This window comes from Dermacentor variabilis, chromosome 5 (genome assembly GCF_050947875.1).
Source record: "Dermacentor variabilis isolate Ectoservices chromosome 5, ASM5094787v1, whole genome shotgun sequence".
Classification (NCBI taxonomy): Eukaryota; Metazoa; Arthropoda; class Arachnida; order Ixodida; family Ixodidae; genus Dermacentor; species Dermacentor variabilis.
Window position 1 is genome coordinate 12,744,487 of NC_134572.1, and position 23,653 is coordinate 12,768,139.

The 23,653-nt window shown below is 45.7% G+C and overlaps 1 protein-coding gene across 1 annotated transcript; it reads right to left on the reverse strand.

The window, feature by feature from the left end:
- Window positions 1-11,566: 11,566 nt before the first annotated feature.
- LOC142582261 (toll-like receptor 4) lies at window positions 11,567-21,944 on the reverse strand. The gene is made up of 2 exons (XM_075691741.1): window positions 21,855-21,944; window positions 11,567-14,503 (listed from the first exon to the last, which is right to left on the reverse strand). The coding sequence occupies exon 2, from the start codon at window positions 14,495-14,497 to the stop codon at window positions 12,239-12,241; it is 2,259 nt and encodes a 752-aa protein (XP_075547856.1). The 5' UTR covers window positions 14,498-14,503; window positions 21,855-21,944; the 3' UTR covers window positions 11,567-12,238.
- Between the last annotated feature and the right edge of the window lie 1,709 nt (window positions 21,945-23,653).

Below are 23,653 nucleotides of genomic sequence, written 5' to 3' on the forward strand. Positions count from 1 at the left end.
TACTTTCGGAACGTCTCTTGTACATGCAGAGGTTAATTATTGGTTGTAAGCATTAAAACAAGGAAAATAAAAATAAGGTATTTCGCACATACTACCGAAACGCCCCACTTCTAACATCCCCGCAGACACGGCAATGCCTTTACCGAAACGGTCACCTGAAGATATACATTTCACTACACGAAATGAGTGTACCTCCTTTTGGGTGTACTTTCCTTTTTAGGAAAGCAGAATGTTCAATTTACTCAAAGCTTAATGTTTGCTGTCTACTCCTTGCAGCCACTGCCCAGAAATGGCAAAAATAAGTCGCGTCCACAAGCGTGTACTGTTAGAAATGGCCTGCCGTGGTGCAGACATGCAAAGTTTTGCCAGCCAGGTGCGACAGCGGCGTCGACATTTCCTGGAAAGCCCCGTCATCCTCTAGCCAAACGGCGCCACTGAGTCTACTGTGTGCGGAGGACAATACGCCGCGTCCGCGACTCTTCGTCAGAGGATGGCCGAGATGAGTTCGACGAACCATGGCTTTGTTACGGAACACGCCAGCGCCGATATGGTCTGCCGTGAGCGGGGGAGTTCCCGAGGGAATGTATCTGGGGGCAACGTCTCACGCGCCTTTCAGGACGCAAGACATTTTAGAACCGGCGGCCACGCTACGGGCGTCAGCTTGGGGAATAAGAGGCACCTCCTTTGGTCAAGACGTAAGCCCCGAGTTCTGCGAAGCCCGTCTCACCTCGGTGAGGGCAGTGAAACCAGTGCGTACGTGTGTGTGTAAGCCCTCCCGCTCAAAGGCGGCTCGGCTACGATGACTGGTCGAACGTTTCCCTCACCTAGGGATCTAGGGAGCATGGAGTGTTTATAAGCAGCGGTTTGTCGGCTGCTAGTGCGCTCGTCATCGTGTTCTGTGCTGCATATTTGGAGCTTCGTGCTCGTATGCTGCATGCTTTGCCTTGCGTGCGCCATTTGCGAGTCACGCTAGACTGCCGAATGTATCTCGTGTTCCAATGTTAATATGTAAATAAACGCTGTACGCCTAGTTACTAAGTTCCTCACTACGACATACAACCCTTTCAACTGATGGCAGCGGCGAGATCGTCCGACAACTCTTACAGTACGCCGTGACTGAAGGGGCTACAGTTAATGTGTTTTTTGGTAAGCACATGTTCAGGACTTTTGCTTGCGTACATGTGAGTGCTGTTATGATGGTTTCGGAAAGGTTCTGTAGGATAGGAGGGCTGTATCGTAGGAGGCCTTCACAGAAAGCCGTATACATGGGTAGCAGAGCACTTACGGAACAGCCCTCAGCATTGCTTGATAACATACGGAAAATGCTCGCGTATGACCCATTTTTTTCTTTTAATATTCGAACATGGGGTGTCCACGTCATTGGTCTGCCGATTGTCACGCCCAGAAGCTTGTGACTTGACACATACCGATAGGAGAGTGCGCGAGCTTTAATGTGTAGCGTGAGACATCACACCTAGTGAAAGCAATGGCGGCCCACTTTTCTGGTGACATCGTTAGACCTCGGCCCAATAAAATTTTTTAAATAGAATTTATAGCGTTCTACAGTCTTGCTCGTAGGACACATCTGTTGCGACGACTGCTCCATATACAGATGCCACCTGTGTACAAAGAGATTTCAACCGATGCGGGAATGCACTTCCCCGGTCCAATAAGAGAGATGTTATATAAGGTCGGTCTTAAAACACCGCCCTGGGGATGTGTCACCTTCATTTGTGGACATGTAGACTGGCCGATCAGTGAAGTAGTCTGAGATCCAGCGGTGCATACGACCACGTTCCACCTCCAACGGACTTCAGAGCTTATTCTAAGATAGCCTGATTCTATCGAGCGCTTCCTTTATGTAGAGGAATACGCTTATAGTGATGTTGCGTGCAGCTTTGTTGGGATTTACGCAGCCGACAAGGCTAATCACGTTGTGTCTGCTGCTGCGGCTCTTTCTGAACCCTGACATTTGAGGAGGGCGTCTATTCATGCTCATCAACAACCTGTCCAGGCGCGTCAATACCCTCTTCTCCATAAGCTTTCCGACTGAACTGAGGAGAGCTGTCGGACGATAGGAGTTTGCGTCTGCTGGAGACTTCCCAGGCTTGAGGACAGTAATAACATGAGCTCGTTTCCAGCAAGATTCAAAGCGGCCACTCTCCCAGGTGGCACTGAATATGGTAAGTAGATACATCTTTGCCTTGTCGCCAAAATGTGTCAACTCGACGTAGCTGATGCAGTCAGGGGGAGGAGATGACGCCTTCCTCACCAACGCCAACGCGCCAAGCAGCTCCATGATCGAAGAAGGTTCGTCTCATGCAGTAGTGCTTCATGTAGCTGAAACCTCCTTTGCTGCTCGGGGCAAAGTTGCGAGCGCCGCTGCAGCAATGATCTTGGAGCAGAAATTCTGCGCACGTCCAACTCGCTGCTGTTACGGGACAGCGCAACCGAACTGAATGGATGCATTGGAGTAGGCGGGGTTTTCAGGCCGGGCACAATGATTCATATTTTTGACAGCGGTATTCTCTGACACTGTTTCGAAGAAAATCCCTGTTATTGGCTGCTGTCCAACTTGTCCAAGTGACGTTGGATATGTCATTGCATTCTCCTAGCGTTGCGAGTGTCATCTATAGACAATGTCCTACAAGCACGTCTCTACGGTCTGTGGCGCATTGCCCGGAACCTCTCGTACTTCATGTCGGCCATTGAGTGAGTTGGAATTGGTTTCAGCTGTTTAGTGCAGCTTTATTTTGCTCGCTTTAGGGAACGAACAAACTCCTCGTACGTCAATCCAGTTAGTTCTGAGTTCTCGATCGATTGTAGCGTTATATAGCTCCCAGTTAGTGCAACGAATCGCCTTTTGTTGTGTGTACAGCTTATATATATATATATATATATATATATATATATATATATATATATATATATATATATATATATATATATATATATATACACACATATATGTGACAAACCAAAGAGATGCAGATTGGCATGACTTTCCATGTCTGCGAACCAGGTCACTGTAGAAATGACGTCCGAGGAGATCATGGTGACGTCGAGTGCGCTGGATCAGTCTCTCTTGTAGAAGGATGGCTGCCCGTCGTTAAGAATTGCCAAGTTATTTCGATGTACTATATCAAAAAGGCGTTGATCGCTGATTGAAGACTCAGGCGGGGTGATACGCGCTGAAGCTCCCGTTAGTATGTGCGGTCCAGGTGTTCGATCTATTATGTCCTTCAGCCTATCCACATAAACTGTAGGCCGAGGTGTTATGTATGCCGTAACCAGCCGAGTTCACGGCCGCCTGCGCACGCAAGAATTCCGGAACTACAAGGCCAGAACCACTTAGAAATCGTTTTATATTGAGTTACTCATCGCGATAAGCCTAACCCATCTATCGCGGATAAATCAAATAAGTTTTTGGGCATGTGAGGTTTATGAAATGGGTAGCAGAAGTTTCTGAAGCGCGCTGCCGATATGTGCCCCCCTTTTTGCCATCGAGGCGAGCGCATCGATAACACCCCCCCCCCCCCCCCCCCCATCTATCGCAGATAAATCAAAGAAGTTTTTAGGCGTGCAGGGCCCTCATGGCTGGATTTGTTCGCGTTAAGGTAGCCTCGCCACCTACGGGATTATCTGACTGAGCTATGTCTAATGCTCGGTTGCCATAGTCGGAAGTTGGAATCCTATAAGATTTTCTTTTTTTTTAAACTTGACTATGGTGAGATTGAATTTCGCCTCCTCTAGTGCACATCTGCAGGCCTGGAGGGGCGCCTGACACCGGCAAAAGATGCCGAGAGCGAATGGGGCTATACTAATCCAGGTAAAACGAAATGAGAAAGGCCCACTTAGCTTGAACAAAGACACTCCCTCGCCAGAATAGGAATTGGCCTCCCTGGTTCAGTACTCGGCCACTACCTTCCTGATGATTCCTACAACTAACCCAATGGCACTCAGTCCCCAGCAACTGCGGAGCACCTGACCAAGGCGGCGGTCAAACCTGTAACGCAGGAGAGGGTGCTAACAATCTCTGGTTTCGGACAAGTCGCCAATGGAAACTGACCCTGTCAACCTTTAACAGCCGAACTCTGTCGAGTGAGGCTAGCTTAGCGGGATTCTTTGACTAACTACCAGGCATTATTTGGCATGTCGCCGTCCTTAGTGAGATTAGAAGAACTGGTGAGGCTTATACATTGCTGAACAACGGCCATGTCCTCTGCTATAGAGGCCTCCCAGATAAGAAGTAATACGGGGTGGGATTTCTAATCCATAAGGACATAGCGGGCAACATTGACCAATTCTACAGCATTAATGAGAAGGTAGCAGTAGTCGTAAACAAACTTAATAAGAGGTGTAGATTAAGGATAGTACAATCCTACGTTCCAACATCCAGTCACGATGATGAGGAAGTAGGTCAGTTTTATGAAGATGTTGAATTAGCGATGAGAAAAATGCAAACTCAGCATACTGTAGTTATGGGCAACTTCAATGCAAAAGTGGGAAAAAAAGCAGGCTGGTGAACAAGCATTTGCCAACTACGGCGTCGATTCTAGGAACGCTAGAGGAGAGATGCTGGAAGAATTCACAGAAAGGAAAAAGCTTCGAATAATCAACACCTTTTTCAGAAAGCGTAGCAACAGAAAGTGGACCTGGAAAAGCCCTTATGGTGAAGCAAGAGATGAGGTTGATTTCATACTTTCTGCGAATCGCAGCATAGTGCAAGATGTAGAAGTGATAGGTAGGGTAAGGTGTAGTGGTTATAGGCTAGTGAGGGCTAGGATACACCTCAATGTGAAGAAGGAGTAAAATAGTCAAGAAGAAACAGGCCAACCTAGATGCAGTAAGGGTAGAAGCAGACAAATTCAGGCTGGTACTTGCAAACAAATATGCAGCCTTAGAACAGAGAGATGAAGATGGCATAGAGGTAATGAATGAAACCGTAACTAGGCATGCTTCAGAGGCAGCAATTGAAGTGGGAGGCAAGGCACGAAGGCAACCAGTAGGCAAGCTCTCCCAAGGAAGAAAGGACCTCATAAAGAAACGACAAAAATGGAAGTGTCCAATTCAAGAGATAAGATAGAATTCGCAGAACAGTCAAAACTGATCAACAAGGCGAAAATAAGTGATATTCGAAACTACAACGTGAGAAAGACTGAGGAAGCCCTAAGAAATGGACGCTGCTTGAAATCAGTCAGAAGGAAACTTCGCTTAAGCCAAACCAAGATGTATGCACCGAAAGATAAGCAGGGTAATATCATCAGCAATCTCGAAGGTATAATAAAAGCAGCGGAATAATTCTATACTGACCTGTACAGTACCCAGAGGAGTCAGGATACCTCCATTAGAAACAGTAATGAACATGATACAGAAACTCCTCCTATAACTAGCAATGAGGTCAAAAGGGTCTTGCAAGACATGAAAAAAGGAACAGCGGCAGGAGAAGATGGAATAACAGTCGAGTTAATCAAAGATAGAGGAGACATAATGCTTGGAAAATTGGCGGCTCTTTACACGAAGTGTCTATCGACTGCACTCTCGCGCGACTACAGACGCTATAGGCAGAGCGCCATTAAGTGATAGAACGCAGGAACGCCACGCTCGCTTACTTACTTTCCGAAACGCAGTGCATCAAATTTGTTGTTGTTGCTCAGACGGTCTCTTCTATCACTTTTTCTTCTGTTCTTCTTTTTCCGATGTCGGTCTTTCTGTTTTCCTCTTCAGGCGACGTTGCGGATTGAAATGCGCGAAGCCCTCAGCCTCCAATTAGCAACCATCGTCGTATCAGCAACTGGCTCGGTCTGTCCTCCTCCTCGAACTCTTACTTTCTTTTTCAGCTCCTTAAGTTCATTTGTGATTCAGCACCCAAAGCGAAAATGCTTCACTGTTTCTGCTACCTCTCCATAGCCTTCGGTCAATGGCTCCGTAGTCGATATTAACTTAATGCGATGCCCTCTTGCTTCACATTGCAAAACACATGTGCTATAGATGGATGGTTATGTCATTCTAAATAAAAGCCTGCGATTTCGATCAATTAGCCGATCACGCTATAATTCCAGAATGATTTGTTTTGTAGTGGCCTGCTGAGTGGTGATGACCCCTGTACGGCAGCTACGAGACCTAGTGGCCGCGGGTCGACGGATCTGTGTTAGTTCTAGTCACACGCCTGAGGATTGATGTCCAGCCGAATAGTCCCAGCATGGTACGCAAGGAAACATTTGGGCAGAACTGATCTATGATGAATATCCAAGTATGATAATAGCCGAAACACGTCATCTACAAGGCGTGAGCTGCAACCGGGCTCCTCTTATGCACTTCCATCTGGACACGCTGCGCCACCTAGCGACGCGGCCACGAAGTCTGCGCTAAGTTCTTTGCGTGGCCTCCGAGTTAGCGTGACCTCCCAGATTGCGCAAGTGGCACGCAGGTACTATGAGCCGTGTATACTAAAGCCGAGCTCCTCACTCGCGCATCTTTGTGCACACTTTGCGTCATCTAGCATTGCGGCGTGGTCTCGTAGATGCCTGGTGCGCCAGTACTTGCGAAAAAGGGTGAACTAATCCCTCATTACCCACAGGCATTTGACATTACACAAGACTGGCACCCCATTATTGTGAGGCGTTTATCCTTACTAGCCTCCTAGTGAACTGTATCCCTTTGAAGGACTCCCTGCGAATGTAAACAGCCTGTTTTGTGGTGACTAGCTTATATATGTGGCACTGGTGTCATTGTGCCATCGCTTCTCTAAGTATGAGTATCAATAGTTTGTTTACGAGGTGATGCTTCTTTGTGGCACCCATGAAAGAAATACCACGAAAGAAACACCATGAATGAAAAAAAGGGCATTTGTAGTGTATTTTATAAGCTTCACACTTACACCTTGCCAATGAAAACATGGTTTCGTGAAAAAGGAGTGTATGTATCCTGGAATGCAATTTGTAGACTTTGCAACCATGCCCGAGACATTAGAGCACTTTATTATTCTTTGTAGTAAAGCATATTATTTTTGAGACACTTCATAAAGAACTGTCAAAAAAAAAAACTTCCTCTCACATCTTACATTATCCGGTTCCTTCTTTTCAAAAAGACAATCAGTAACTCACCATGTGATTTGTTTATGTTATTAGCACTCTATTCATTATGGAGAAGCCGCATAATCGACAGGCATGCCGATTCACCTCACTTGACAATGTCTGTCTTCCGAGAAGAGGCTGCTCAAGTGCGTAGTGTTGTTCGAACATTTGATCTCCTTTCCGAGGGCATTTCGCATCTGCGGACGCCTGTCCTTGTTTTCCCGATCTCTTTTAACTTTCATGGGACTGCGTAGCATGCGTGCGTTTGTTTTTTGTGTGCGTCTAAATGTAATGTAAGTAATTGTCGCATGATATTACTTATAATTTCATGCAATAAGGAACGCGCTAACGCGGTGGGCTTCACACGGCCCGGTGACGCGATTTCTATTCCACCGAGCTTTTCCTGTTTTTTTTTGAACAGCTACGTGAACGAGGTTGGACCCACATTTTTAGTCTGCGGTATTTGCAAGATCAGCTTTTTTTTTTTTTTGAGACTGCGCTGCCTACGGGATCGACCCACACTTGTTTTATACTTCAGTATCTTCGGAATCGGCCCATATTTCTTGCGGGATAATCAGATGGCGCGAAATTCAAAAAAATAAACTCGCCTGACAATGCAAAGAATGCCAATCAAATTAAGGAACTGTGGCTGGACGTCTGGATTATGCACAAAGCAGGGTTGATTCCGCGTAAACACCAGCCGCGCAGTGATAGCGCACGAGCTCAAACGGGTTTGACGTGGTCGCCGCACACGGCGTCCGGACGCCCAGTAACGAGAATCCTAACTTATACGGTGGCTGTCTGGCTGCGCCATGTTCTTATCCGCGTACAAACACAACGTAGGTATATCAGGTGCACAGTGTAATGCGTGCATCGGCAAAGAAGCCGCCATTGTGTCATCTGCTGCCCGAGGCACGGCAGACGCCGCTTATCGTCGGTGAGTACATACAACTGGCCGCCAACACGCATGCCGTCACGCAGGCTCAGCATTACGCATGGAGGACGCTTGACGCGTATCGTGGATTGAAGATACACAGGCAGCCGACACACAAGCAGCCGATAGATTTCCAGATTTCCAGATTTCCGATAGATTTGCACGCAAAATCACTCTCATTGGGCTTTAGGTAGTTTCATTGGTACAGTACAAGTGTAGAGGGACATCTATTGGAGAAGAGGCGCACCGAATAGGCTGATATTTGTGATTATTTACTTGATTATACAACCGACCGGGTATTAGTGGATCACAATTAGTCATTTAATATGAAAAAAGAAATGTTCGGCAGCATGCTACACGTATAGCCGCCATGCATTTCGTCACAATAGCACCATCACCATCGGCACGGCCCCGCGAGAAATTGTCTGGTGGTTGGGAGCGCAATGCCTTGATGCCGGTAAATTTCTAAAATGCACAATCATATTAATTACCATTAGTTAATTAACTTTATAATGGTTGGTCTTAGTGACTAAAGAAAATCACTATATTGGAACCTGTCCTCGACATTATCCACCGGAGCAAAGCAATTTTCTTTAAACAAGCTCTTGTAAGAGCTGCGCGAACAAATATCGCTGGACACTATCAAGTATAGATATAGGTACTATATCGATCATGTATTGTTGATTTAGAATGTTGATCATATATTGTTGAACTCCACTGAAGGAGAGCAAATGATGAATCATTGGCGCAAATCCCTTGACAAAAGGTTCTTATTTGTCAAGACAACAGGTGTCACTCTGGCACAGATTATATGCGCCCCCTCTGCTCACACTGTAGTTGCCGTTCAAAAGTGCGCAAGCCCGTAGTTGTGCACTAAGAAGAATAATGTACGAAATGCCACGCCTGCAGCAGGGGAGGTTACTCGATAGCAGCAGCAGCAGCAGCAGCGCATTCTGGTCCGGTGGGAGCGTTTTGGCAGCGGACAGTGTCTCCTCTCTGCTCTTCCTGTTCTCGTCGAGGTCTGCATTTGACTACCACTACTACTACTACTACTACTACTACTACTACTACTACTACTACTACTACTACTACTACTACTACTACTACTACTACTAATAATAATAATAATAATAATAATGTTTATTTGCCATCATACATGTTAGTGGGAGGGCGGAGGGAAGAAAGCTGCTCGCAGGCAGCTTGACGAGCCCACAACCCCTGGTCTGTTTATTTTGGCAAGTACAGCAACACATCAAAAGTACGCAAACAAAACAAAGCAGCAGCAGTTCCTGCTGCTGCTTTGTTCACAGGGTAATGATCGAAAGGAAACAGATTCTAATGACAACACAAACCACGGAATAACATGAAGTCACTGCGAAAGGAAATATCCAGAATTAAGCCCTGTACATAAGGCGAAGATTCTGGTAAGAACAAGAAAATAAATCAAAGCTTCCTGTAGAAAGACGATCTTCGTATTCGGGCTCACTCTGCTCCAGTTTACATTGTTACTGCTTGCGCAGTTTGTGGCGTAGGACGCTACTCGCAGTCGGCGCCCTGCTGCCGAGTGTCCACGTATCGCCCACGCGACTTCCTTGCCAGATGGCGAGCCCGTTCCATCGACATTGTTGGACCCGTCCCTGTCTGCCATTTTCGAGCAGCTCAAGATGGACGTGAAATCCAAGAAGCTGGGCGACATCTCCTGCTCGCGTAAATGCTTAAATGCATTACTCAGTGAAGGCAGCATTTGTAATGTTTTCGGTTTTAGCAAGCGATTTTTACATTACGATAATTTACCTGGCAAGTTACGAAACGCTTCCGAGATCGCCCTACTTTTTGCAGTTGTGAACGGCTGGACCCTTGTTTACATTGGGGCAAACAGAAGAGAGAAACCGCTTAATGTACGATGAAGATGTCAGCTCCGATATATGAATGGCTTACTACTTCAGGTTTGGGCAAGTTGCACTGTTCTGGTCTGTTATGGATAGGTTACAGTGGACAGATTGAGGTAGAAAGTCCCTCGCCTATACCATTTCTCTATGTTATATAGCAAAAGCTAAAGAAGTTGAACTGCACAGCAGAGGCATATCTCGTCGTATCTTTCCCCCATCATCACTCCTAATTCTCCTCTACTTACCTGTTTTAATGCGAAAGCATTACATACCCGATGAAGGGGAAACTCCGGCGTCCTTTGTTATTCAATAGTTCCGAAACCCACGTGACCATGTGATGACGTCACGTTACCGGCGCTGGACCTCCTGTGGCTCTCACTGTGAAATTTCATGGTGACAGCAAAGGCGTCGGACCTGGCCCACTCTCAAAATTGGACCAAGGTGAATTAAAATGAATTAAAGTGAATTAAGGGGGAACAAAGTGGATTAAGATGGATTAAAGTTGGTACAAACTACAGCAAGGTGGGTTAAAGCGGATTAAGGTTGAGTTTTAATTTAAGGTGGTAAGTTCGACCAGTTAGACCAGACTGTTTTCGTACTCAAATCCCGTAAGGATACTTAAGTCACTGTCAATTTTTTTCATTCCCTCTTACTCAAATGGGGAGTACCAGGTGAGAGGCACGCTCCTCTGACCAGTTTTCCTGTCTTTTATCTCGTCAAAACTTTTCCTTCTCTCTCTCTAGTAATGCAGGACAAGAATATAAAAAATAATAATAAAGATAAGACAACTAGACTGAACGAACAAATGAAGCTCAGATCATGGGAAAAATGTCAAAATGCCTTGACTAGCGTAAGTATAACACTTCTGTCCCAGGGCGCTGCGAAGTCACTACTCTGTATTTTTCCTCGTATACCAAGCAAATACAGTGTCGTAAAGAAAGGGAATATAACCTTCGCCGAAGCAGTAGAGAACATTTCCAGAGCCTTGACGAAACAATTCATTTCTTTCTTTTTCTCCAGGCAAGCGATTACCAGAGAAACTTCAAGCAGGTAAAGAAAAGTGGCAAGGTGGCATACTGCACATGTCCTGCCTGAAGCAGCTCCTGTTTTACACTCACCGTTCACTAGCGTGCATTGGTTGGTTTTTGACTTCATTCCAGAAACAGGGAATATATTTGAAAAGTAGTAAAGAAAGAAACTCATGCATTTAACCTAAATAAAGTAATTACAGCAAAGGTAAACAAACAATGTGATGCGTCAATTAAGTTCAGCTACGCTGCAATATCGTTCATTGTCTTTAGTGTCGTTGTTAAAATTTTCGTTATATCACTTAGCCTAGCAACCTATAGGCCAAGTAAATTTTCGGTTAAGACAACACATTTGAATGTGTTGAGAAAACGTACAACGGGTGAATCATCATTATAAGTGTAGAGTCAAGTGAGACTGATTAGAATGTCTCCTACGCGTAATGACAAGAATGTGCGACGTGCAAATCACTCTGTAGCCGGGTTATAAGCATGCAGTCCAAAATGTAAGTTTTGTAATCAGAATTAAGCTACTGTCGCAAATGAAGGCGACTATTGAAAGGCAATAATACGTTCTGGGCATGTTCGACTTGTCGACGTTTGACTTTATGCTGACCGTAGTTCATTTACCGCGAAAACATAGAACGCTGGGGCCATTTTATGCGCTTGCGAATTCAAGAAGACAACGCAAAATGACGAACAGATATCGGAGGAAAATTGACAGTCACTGTCAGTAATCACAGGCAGTCCCTGGAGAGTTTTGCCATCTTACATCAATGCAAAGAGTTGTATTGGACGTGTAGATACGAACGATGAGTGAATGGCATGTAAAAGCTATAGTTACAATGTTCTCTTCAGCAAGTAACACGAACACAAATTGACACCTCTTTTATTTCAGAAATAGGAAGCACATAGCGTTGATATTGCCCTATTACGTGGCTAACTGTAGATAGTTCAGCGAACTTTGGTCGATAGATAAACATACTGTCACACACTTTCGAGGTTGACTCTGTAGCCCGGCTCAGTAGTCTGACGTTGACTGAAGTAACGGTCGCAACATAACTGCGGAAATGGCTGTTCTGTCGGGCACGGGAGCGTAGCGCTGCAAGTTTACGTCTGCAGCATCATATTACAATATCACTAGTGCACCATATTACAGTGCCCTACAACCACCATCCCCAGCACCTTAAGACACGAAATCCTCGTGAACATCACACTAAAAAAAGAAAATAATAACACCAGGCATACGACGATAGGTGAAGGCATAAAAGGTAGCTGGCAAAACGGTAACTGGCACGCTAGAGTGCGCTATATTTACAACTCCAAAGCCGCGCGAAGCTGCAGCCAGAAGTAGTGGCGCACACTTTCGTCGGCGTCTTCGGGTGGTGCCTGTACGTAGGTCTTCGTCCTGAACAGGTAGCTCAGCAAAGGGCACAGGGTGGACTCGTCCATCGGCTCACGGCGTATGAAGACCATCTGGTTCTCACGGTCCGACTCGAACAGGCGATGCTGCGCCAACGAAAGCTCAAACATGCACCAGCGACTCGCGGAAAACTGACTACTCAGCACGAACAATGACTTACGGCTCTGCGCTATGCCCCGGCACACGTTCTCCGCGATTGGGAGTCCCGGTATGAAGTCCCGTTCCGCGACACACAAACGGAATCGAAGTGCCGTTGATTCCAGCGTCGGAACTATGTGCTCGTGCACCCATTCGGCGTCCGAGTGGTGATAGGAGACGAAGGCGTCCCACAGAAAGCGGTCCGCCGAACGCAGTCGCTTATAAGCCTTGGCTTTGACGCGCAGGAAGAGCAAGAAGTATCGGATGTACCACCTTTTCGTGTACACGGCGTAAGACGTCACCGAGCCGAGAAGGAGGATCATAATGATTGGCACACCTATCATGACGTAGTAGTCCGGTGGCTGGCATGCCTTTTCGGTACCGGGAGCTGCGTCCATGACGGGGATGTCGGACAGCGCCCCATGGCCGTCACTGCAGACGACGCAATCCACGCAGCAGTGATTGCGGCCAGTCTCGAGCAGGAACAGTTGCACGTTCTTGATGTCACAGTTGGTGCATTCCCAGGGATTATAGCAGATGTGAACGTTCGACACGTTGACAAGGTCTTTGTACATGTTGTCGTCTAAGACGTGAATCTTGTTACCATCCAGGCGCAAGTTATCGAGGTAAGTCATGCGGGAGAAGATAGGTGCCGACCACGCCGATATGTAGTTGAGCGCTAGCGTGAGCTTTGTCACGGAAAGACTGACGAATATTTCTGGAAAGAGGACATCGATCCTGTTGTCGCCCAAATGGAGAATGTTCAGACTAACCAGTGGAGCGAACACAGATGTAGGATCGTGAAATGCTATCCTGTTCTTCGTGAGCTTCAGTGCCGTTAAGCTCACCAGGCCTTGGAAGGTTTCGTTAGTTATAGTTGTTAGTTCGTTGTTTTTGAGCTTTAGGTACTTTAGGCGTCGGAGACAGATGAAAGGGGAACCGTACATCATTTTCAAGGAACACTGTTGCAAGTTCAAATTTTCAAGCATGGGAAAGTTGCAGAAGGCGCGATCAGCCAGGGAATACAGCGCTGTCCCTTTCAAATTCAGATTCGTGATCGAACTGTTCTTCATCGGACTCGGCGGAACGATTGAGAAAGATTGGTTATACCCAATTACTGTATGTTTAACGCTTAGGCTTTGAAGAGTGTCAATGGAAAATATCGCTTCAGGAATTGAGCTCATTCTGGACTTTAAGAAAGATAGCTTTTGTATGCCCAAAGAGGGTTCAAGTGCTTCATTCGTTGAATTTTTAAATGAAGTCTCATAAAATTTAACGTGCTGCAAATTTGGTGCTAACTTCAAGTCTCCTATTACGAACGTGTCGAACGAACAACCATATATTATAACTCGCGTAGCGTTTTTAAAGGCGTCCTGACTTTGCAGTATTTGGGACAAATTTTCAGTGTCTCCTAGGAAGGTGACATTTGTGGCAAGAGCAGAGTCCGAGATGGCCCCACCAGGCGTCTCAATGGAAACACGGCACCTGCTCTGTGATTTGTTGTATATGTTAGGCTTGTCAGCCACATCTTCCTTCACCGATAACGGTATGAACACTTTTACGCTACAGTTGATACGGGTATGATTTCTTGCGCATTCTCCAATCTGGGATATAATGGGTTCATTAATCTGCGAAATACGTCGAAGTTTACTTACATCATGAGCAGAATGTGATGATGTCTCATTTCTGGTATACTGGTAACAGCAATCAAAGCTAACGTTACGAAGAGACTCGCAGGTGTCCCAAATGCGTTCGCGAACTGTCCACAATGAGAGGTTAGAGTGCAGCGTCACAGTAGCTTTTATGACGCCTGCTTTTAGAAGAAGTTGTGAGCGCGAACTGTCGATTGCGAAACACTCGACGTCCGCTTGGTTGTAGCCTTTTGGAGTCATCATACAGTCCTGCAGTAGCACAGATTCCAAGTGTAGGCCCGCTTGTTCGTGGCACGGCGATTTCATCTGGGCGGCGACCGCAAGGAGCCACAGGGCAGCAAGTAGTACTTGTGCTCGCATGCTCTCCTGTGATAGAGATGATAAAGACGCAAACATTCGCGGTAACAAACAAACAAACAAACAAACAAACAAACAAACAAACAAACAAACAAACAAACAAACAAACAAACAAACAGACAGACAAACAAACAAACAGACAGACAGACAGACAGACAGACAGACAGACAGACAGACAGACAGACAGACAGACAGACAGACAGACGGACGGACGGACGGACGGACGGACGGACGGACAGACAGACAGACAGACGGACAAATTGTTGATCGGTACAGGTGCTGACATTAAGACACACATAAAGTTGCATAAATAGCTGTATTTAATGCGACTGCTACTGATCACCTATGGGAAGCAAAGTGTCAGTGGAGACAGAGATAGGCTCTTCAATGAATGCTGCAAAAGCTTCGCCTGGTGGTGCGCCTGGCATGCTACTCCAGGTGTGACTGATGACAAATGAAATGGTACGCACAGTGGTGTCAGTAACGAAGGTTAAACGTCTAATTTGTATAGGGTAATTACAACTTTTATTGAAAGTTAATTATTCTAACTTTCCATAGCGTCGTTGCTGTGATTCACAATGTTTCCCACACTCCTAAAACAACTGCAGAATATACCAACTTCAAGTTCGGTGAAAAGAGGGAGAATTCAAAGTGCATTGTTTGGCAAGACTTTCACGTTTATAGACTAAATAGAAGCGTTGACAATAAAACTGAACCGTAGTTTCTTTCTCTATTTTCGTACCTCATACGAGGTTCGTTTGTTTATCCGGTGTCCTCGGTGAACTAAGGAATGCTACTCATTTTTATTCGAGGAGAATAAAGGGCACGTTACGGTGAGGCAAGTTCCCGAATGGGTGGCTTAAATGGACCTTTTGAAATGGACCCTCCTCCATAGTCATGCATTTTCTCCTCAACTCGTTCGCCAAGTGATCGGGGCTAAGCTCCGCCTTCACTGGCTCTGCGTCATGATGGCACGTCGTGTCGTCAACTTCCGGTTCTCTAGGAGCGAGCGCGCGAAGCCTCTCCAAACTATCCGCTATCTGCTTGGCAGTCGACCTCAAGCGAGAGCTATCAATGCCAACATTCTGTCCCAGCGCCGAACGTGTCTGGTATTCCGGTAATCACAGGCGAGCTGGGGGTTTCGACGGATGGCTGAAGGCATAAACTCCAACTGATGAAGGAACTTTAGCGTAGACGTACGTGAGCGGCCTGATCGGTCTGCACAATCCAGCCACTTGTTGGCGCAGAGCTTAACCAGCCAAACAAAGAGCTAATATTGCTCTAACCAAGTGTAGAACATTTTAAACATTTACGAAAAACAACATGTTGATGATTACACTTCTACGAAAAATTTACACCAGCAGCAAAGAAGAAAACGTTACTGCTACTGTGTATGGTTGAGCTCTGTGCCATCAGATGACTGCACCGTGCAGACCATTCACGTTTGTACTTCTGCTCATCCAGTTAAACGGCACGGTCAGGCGGCCAGGCCCTGTCCCCTTGCGCTTGCGTTTACCCGAATACCGGACTCACAAAACGCTATTGCGGTAGTAATTCTCCGGTGTAATATGACAGCCGCAAATGAGCAAATCCTGGCGCCGATCGAATAGCGGCAGTCCGATGCGCTGCAGCCAGTCCGCTCGACCGCTGCCTTGCAGAGGGACATGATGTCGCAGCTTGACATATTGCCAGTCGCTACGTTTGCAGCCCACAGCGCAACAAAGTCGAATCATGGTGCTCGCGAAAAGACTGAGACCTACTCTGACCATGGAGCTCTCGTCAAAATGGAGCACGTTGTAACACAAGCAGACGACGCTTGCGGTGTGCCGGAAGTGCTTAAGTGTAGTGAGAAATTGTTCTTGTGCATTCTCTTTATGTTATTTTATTTTTATAGAAACAAATTAACTAACATTCCAGCTATTACGAATATCATTTGTTGACCATAAAGGTGGAAAAATTATCGATGATGCGCCCTGGGCAGCCAATCAGATAGCTCGCCCTACTGACGTGCACACTCGGCACACACTCGGCAGCAGTAGCTTCATCTGGTCTTGCTGCTCTGATTCTAAGCAAGCGTCATCTTTCTTCACAGGAACCGACGCGTCACATATCAGAGAAGAGCCCGGCGCATCCCGTAACCTAGAAGACTGCCATTGGCTACAAGAAAGAACCAACTCCTTACGTCAGCGCAAGCTTCTACAAAAGGACGCTGCCATCCTGCAGGCACCCGCACACACTCGGCAGCAGTGGCTTTACTTGGTCTTGCTGCTCTGATTCTAAGCAAGCACCATCTTTCTTCACAGGTTGGTTGTTTTTCAACATGTACTCTTACGGTCTAGCGCTACCACTGCTGCCGAGTGATCGTGTTTTTCGACGTGACAAATAAATCATGTCGGACTGTCTTGCTTGCCACAAACTGCTTCACGATGATGAGCCATACCTATCATGCTGTGAATGTGATTTTAGTTATCATGCGGGCACTTGCTCAGGAGTAACATTAAGTGCGTACCAAAAAAAAATCCAAAACCGCCTTGAAATCTTGGAAGTGCGCCACATGGCAAAACAGGCAGGACCAGAAGCGGTCCGAGCACAGCAAATGACGACGAAGGACCAGAATTGAGCCTAATAAATGAACTTTCAGAAATACACCGCAAGTTTGCTGTGCTGCTTGAAATGAAAGTCAAGATAGACACTCTGGAAGAAACAAAAGACACAGTGGAAATTGTTGAACAGGCAATGCAGGAATTGGCTACAAAATATGAGGTCATCCTTGAGATGAAGCAGCAAAATGCAGACATTGCAGGCCTTCGAAAGCGTGTGGAAAACCTTGAGATCAAGGTAAAAGAGGAAGAAATCCACAAACTTGGGAAAGACTTGAATGATATCGATCAGTACGGCAAACGCCTGAATATTGAAGTGCATGGTCTGCCGCATCATGTGAATGAAAACTTGCTAGAAAAGTTGAACTGTTTAGCGGATGATCTCGAGCTTCCAGAACTTTCGAAACAGGACATTGAAGCCGTCCACCGCATTCCGTTGAAGGTCAGGACTGACTCAGTTGACGTTGAAAATGAAACAATCAGCACAGAAAAAAGCAGAAAAAGTCCCACCTATCCTGGTTCGCTTCACTTCTCGCGCGACCACAGATGCTTGGCTCAGGAAAAAAAACCAAACTGAAAAAATCAAAGTAAACAATTTACCTGAACGAAAATCTCACAGCACACAACAAAAAGCTTTTCTGGCATATGAAGGCGCGAGCGGCTGAAAAAGAGTACAAGTTGGCCTGGCACAAGAATGGAAAATTCTTCGTGTGTCGTGGTCCTCGTGATCGAGTCATCAGAGTTATCACAATGGATAACCTTGACAGAATAAGATAATCGGGCAGTGTGGTTTTGTATGTGCGTTCTTCAAGATGGCAATCCCTTTTCAGGAATGCAAGTACTACGACAAGCTTTCCTTCAGGCAGACACCTCCGCATTAAAATCTACTCCTTTTTTCCTTCAGACAAATCAGAGAGTTACGTGATAGAAATCAGATGTCTTTGTTTCATTTGAATGCACAAAGTTTAAAAAGCAAGCACGAATCTGTCTGCATGCTTCTACATGAATTGCAGCATGAATGTGATATTTTAGCGTTCTCTGAGACTTGGTTCTGCGACGAGTACGAGGCTGTAAACTTCTCAGGCTGTAATTGTTGTTCACTGTCCCGAAAACATAAGAAAGCGGGTGGGGTAGCTTTTTATGTAAAACACGATCTACGCTTTGATGTAATTTCTGAGTTTTTTGTAATGCACAAGCACTATGAATCTCTCGTGATCAAGTGTGCGAATACTATATTTGTGGTTATCTACAGGCCTCCATCCGGTGTTGTATCCGTGTTATTATATTTCATTGAATGTATGTTGGATTTTTGTACACAGCTTGACACTCCTCTCATTGTAACGGGGGATATTAATATTAACCTGATTTCAATAGACAGATCCAAACAAGCGTTTATGGATGTTTTCGTTTGGCTACGAAAATGTATTAATGTTCCAACCAGGGTGACGAACAATTCTGAAAGCCTACTTGACTTGTGTTTTACAACGCGATTAACTGGATTGGAGTCGGGTGTCCTCATCTCTGATGTAAGCGATCACATGCCTATTTTCCTGTTCTTTACACGTGAGACGAAAGTGTGCCGACAGCGCAAAAGTGACACGCGCTTACAGTACAGATTCGTAACCAAGAACACGATTGCTGATTCTGAAGCGTCAGTCAGCAAAGCGGAATGGTCCGAAATATGCGCATTGACGGATACTGTCAAGGCCTTCAATCGCTTTCTCGGTGTAATCAGAGACCTTTATTACATCGATTTCCCTCTAAGAGAAGCAAGAAATGCAGGAAACCGTGGGTTGACAACGCGCTTTTAAAACGAATAAAGGAACGCGATAGACTTCTCGCTACTTTTATAAAGACAAGGTAACCAGAGTACTTAATGAAATACAAAAAGGTCAGGGATAAATTAGGCCGTGATATAAAACTGGTAAGGGAGAGGTATTATGAGAATAAGTTCACTCATATTCTTAATGATCCAAAAAAGTTAGGAAAACCTTGAATGATCTGCTTCCGAACAGTGACCGAAATTCTGTCTTTGAGGTTATGGATAAAGGCGTATCTTCCACGGGGACTGCACTGGCCGACAAGTTTAATCAGCATTTCTTACAATGTGGCGCGTCTGATGCGTTTGATGCTGATAGCCCAACTTACAGGTCTTATGTTCCCTGCAGTATTAGCAGGTCGCTATTTCTTGCAGCAACAGTTGAGGCTGTAATAAGTAACTTATTTCTAAAGTTGAAGAATTCCGCAGCATGTGGTTGTAGATGGCACAAACGCAGAACCAATAAAAGCTGTGGCGCTGCATATCTGTAAAGCAATGTCACACGTACGCAATTTAATTTTGTGCACTGGCGCATTCCCCGATGAATTAAACATTGCACGGGTATCGGTAGTTTTTAAAGGGGGAGACAGGAATGACGTGAACAACTACAGACCGATTTCAGTTCTCCCAATCTTTTCCAAAATAGTAGGGCAGGTCATTAAAGAAAGAATTTTAAATTCCTGTACCAAAAATAATATTAAAACACAAAAGCAATACGGTCTCCGAAAACACCGATGTACTGAAATGGCGTTGCTAAAGATCAAAGAAAAAAATAATGAGTAACTTTGAGGACAAGCTGTACAAAATAGGAATATTTCTTGACTTTAAAGAGGCATTTGATTTCACTAAACACGATATCTTGTTACAAAAGGTAAATGAGTACGGCATTAGGGGAACTGCTTTTAAACTAATTAAAAATTATTTAACCAACCGTCTACAGTACACATACATTTGTCATTCCAAATCAGCAATGGGTGAAATCAAATACGGTGTTCCGCAGGGGTCCATCCTAGCGCCACTTCTTTTTTTATTATACATTAATGACATCACAAACATGCCTCTAGCACCTGTCATAGACCCGCCGTGGTTGCTCAGTGGCTATGGTGTTGGGCTGCTGAGCACGAGGTCGCGGGATCGAATCCCGGCCACGGCGGCCGCATTTCGATGGGGGCGAAATGCGAAAACACCCGTGTGCTTAGATTTAGGTGCACGTTAAAGAACCCCAGGTGGTCGAAATTTCCGGAGTCCTCCACTACGGCGTGCCTCATAATCAGAAAGTGGTTTTGGCACGTAAAACCCCAAATATTATTATTAGCAGCTGTCATAATCATGTATGCTGATGACATAACTTATTTTCTGGTGGAAACTTGCTTTCTCTCGAGCAAGAAGCAAATATTTGGCGCAGTAATCTTTCAGACTGGCTTAGAGCAAATAAGTTGGAATGAAACACTAAAAAGACAAAATACATTATTTTTCGGCCTCGTAACAAGGGTATTGATGATAGCTTAGTATTACAATTCCGTGATGAAGTCGTTATAAGTTCTACGTCTCAGACGTTCCTTGGTGTTACGTTGAAGAAAATTTTAACTTGTACAAACATGTCGGCAGCATTAAAACCAGCATTGCAAGATACATCGGAGTTATTAATAAATTAAAGCGTCTATTACCTTCAAGATTAAAAAAAACAATTATACTATAGCCTAGTGCATTCGCGCCTCCAATAGTGTTTATCTGTATATTGTACCACGACGAAAACCAGCATCCAGAGTTTACTAACCATGCAGAAAGGCATGATTCGGGTAATTCAGGATGCGCCCTAAGCGCCCCGCTTTTCAAGAAGAATTGTATTTTAACAAAACAGCAAAAAAAAAAAACAGCAATTGGAATATATAAAGAGATAAGGCTCAATGAAAGCGCCTTTTTTAAAGCATGCTTCCCGAATGAACATAAATACAAGACAATTAACTTACAACAAGGGCAAGATCCGTACAAATTACGGCATGCAAGAGCAGGGATTCATAGTTGCAAATGTTCTGAATCATCACCCTGGCTTACTCACTAGAATAAATGAATCCCCGTCCCTAAGCACTTAAAAAAAAAAGGGAACATGTATTTGCTGTCGCTTCAGGTATGACTGTTCATTCTTTTGTACTCAAATCGCATTTAATATTTCTGTTACGTATTTCATGTACTTTTCATTTTTTTTCTGTATGTATCCACTTTGTGTACCATTCTTACCCTGTGTACTTGAGTGTTTTGTGCACTGGGAACGGGTCGGGGAAGCGGTCTGACACTTAGTCAGGCGTTCGTGCCTTTTTGTCAGCCTCTTTGACAGAGATTCCTTGTATTTCTTTCTGCCAAAATAAACATTCATTCATTCAACGTCACTTGGGTGATTTACGTCATATGGGTAGGGGCGGCTGAAAATTCCGCCGAGCAGTGTGCTGCGATCGGCAGCGATGTACATTTTTAAAACCTTATAACAAGTTACACGCTTTACGCGGAGCAGATAGGTGCGTCAAATAATGATCAGAGAGACCTACTGTAACGACTCAGTACGTTTGTACAATATCGTCGAAATAGTTTCAGGGCCCTCTAAGAAAAACTGGGCATTGGGGTACCGTAGGTTAAACTCACATAAATATCCACCTCCAGTACAAATAGGATATCGAAGTAATCAGAAACGTGCTCAAAATTAATGATTGACCATACTGATATAAGGCACCCTCACAACTCGTTGAAACGCCATGGCTTGGAAACGTTGTTTCTGTAGTCTCTGATGAAGTAAAGCACACCTGCTCGGGGCATCAAGCCGTCAATTAAAGATGTAAAAACACTGCTATTATCGATATTAAAGGCTGCTACAGGAAGAAAGAGAAAAGGACAGTCAAACGTAAAACGGTCTCTTCGCGCCTGGAGACAGACCAAATTGTACACTTACCTCGTGCGAAGACTGCAATATTGCTTTTGGTTACACTGGCGCGAGGTCGTCGGCCTGGGTCTATAAACGAAGCGCGATCCATGCCCAGTAGGTAAGCATCTGTCAGCTTTAGGCGCGCAGGTCTTTCTCTGCAGATGGTTGAATGCAGGAAGGTTACGACGCCTGTCACGTGGCCCGATCTCTCTCGTTTCACGCCCACGCAAGTGGCGCACCCCCGTATGGCGCGCGCAACGCCGGACACGGGCGCGCTGTCAGCGGCTGCGGCAGGAAGGCGTCTGTACTGCTGATTTGGATCCTGCGCCGGCCGATTGCTTTATTGACACGTAACAACGGCGGAGGCCTCACGCTGCCTTTAGTTCCTAAAAGACCGCACCTGATAGCCACAATATTAGCCACTGCCTTCGGTAAACGTAAAGGGAATGTTTGCCTATATATCGCAAGGCGTTGAGTCTACCAAAAATGGCTGCATGTCGTAATTTAGAGAAAGTGGACGGCTTCGCCACACTCACTTTACATTAAAGTAAAAAAGAAGCAAACAAAACAAAGGGAAGAAAGTGAACATTCACCCGCCGCGGCAGCTCAGTGGAGTTCTGCAGTTGAGCACGAGGTCTAAGGTTCGCATCCCGGTGGCGCCAGCGGCAGGGGAGGCATGCAAGAACGCTCGTGCACCGCGTGCTTTGTGTGCCGCGTTAGAAAAAAAGGCAGGTTCAACTCCTGTTGACATCCACAGTAAGGCGAAGCATCCTTGATGTGAGTTGCTCATGAACCATGTGCGTGTGTATGCCAAGTGTGGCTTTAGAGGTGTAAACGTTGGTATTAAAGAGCAGCACGCTATACGAAGCAACTATTTTATTTGCAGTGAAGTATAGACAGGCTGGATATTAGATTCACATACAATACACCACGCCATCTATGTTGTCCGGTGCACCCACACTGTTTCTGATGCGTCGGTTTCTTCTAGTGCACGGACGTGTTCTAGTGCAAACAAGAAACCGAAACGCACCAAGCGTCTCAGCGCGCTCGTTTGCAGGCGAGAAAGCGTTTTCTATATGCGGCTTGCGGGCGCATGCATTCGTGGCGTGATAGTTTCAGAATCAGGCTTGTGGCGCTAGAGGTCCTGCTTTCAAATTCTGCCGTAGGACAGTTTTATTAATGCTTATTTAATTAGTTATAATGCCGCACTTTGTTGAAAATGATGAGTTTTAGAAGTCAGAAAGCCGCTTTAAGCCAGAAGGATGAAGTTTGGGCAAATCAAATTTACCAACCGTGATACCAACCATCATTCCCATGCTGACTGAATCGCCCTGCTTGCCGCTCCCGAAGACGCTAGTGCCACAGTTCCCTCTGGGAATTATTGAATGAAACTCCATGCCTGAAACGGGGAACTCGTAAACTGCTTGTTCGATGTACCATTCCTAAATGGTGCCACCATCCCGTTAAACGTCAAGGGGCTTTAGTTAAACGCGTTCGGCGTTAGAGGCCAGATACGTGCGAAGGCCATGCATAGGCCATGAGCCGGATTTGGGGCATTAAACTCCATAATTTACTTTTGTTGAAGCAAATGCGAGCGCTGTGGAACTTTGTGTAAGCCTCATCGCTGCACGTGTTGGCAGAACTGAAGGGCAGGCAGCGGCGAGTCGAAGGCGAGTGCAGCGAGCGGCGCGCGTGGCCGGACGAGAGAGGGCCGCGCTTGCGCCTGGGGCGTTCGCTTACGACGGGGCGGAACAGGAGCGCCCGAGACCGGCGCCCGCTCTCCTCGACGGACGGAAACGCGAGCGTCCCAGTGAGTGAACGGCGTG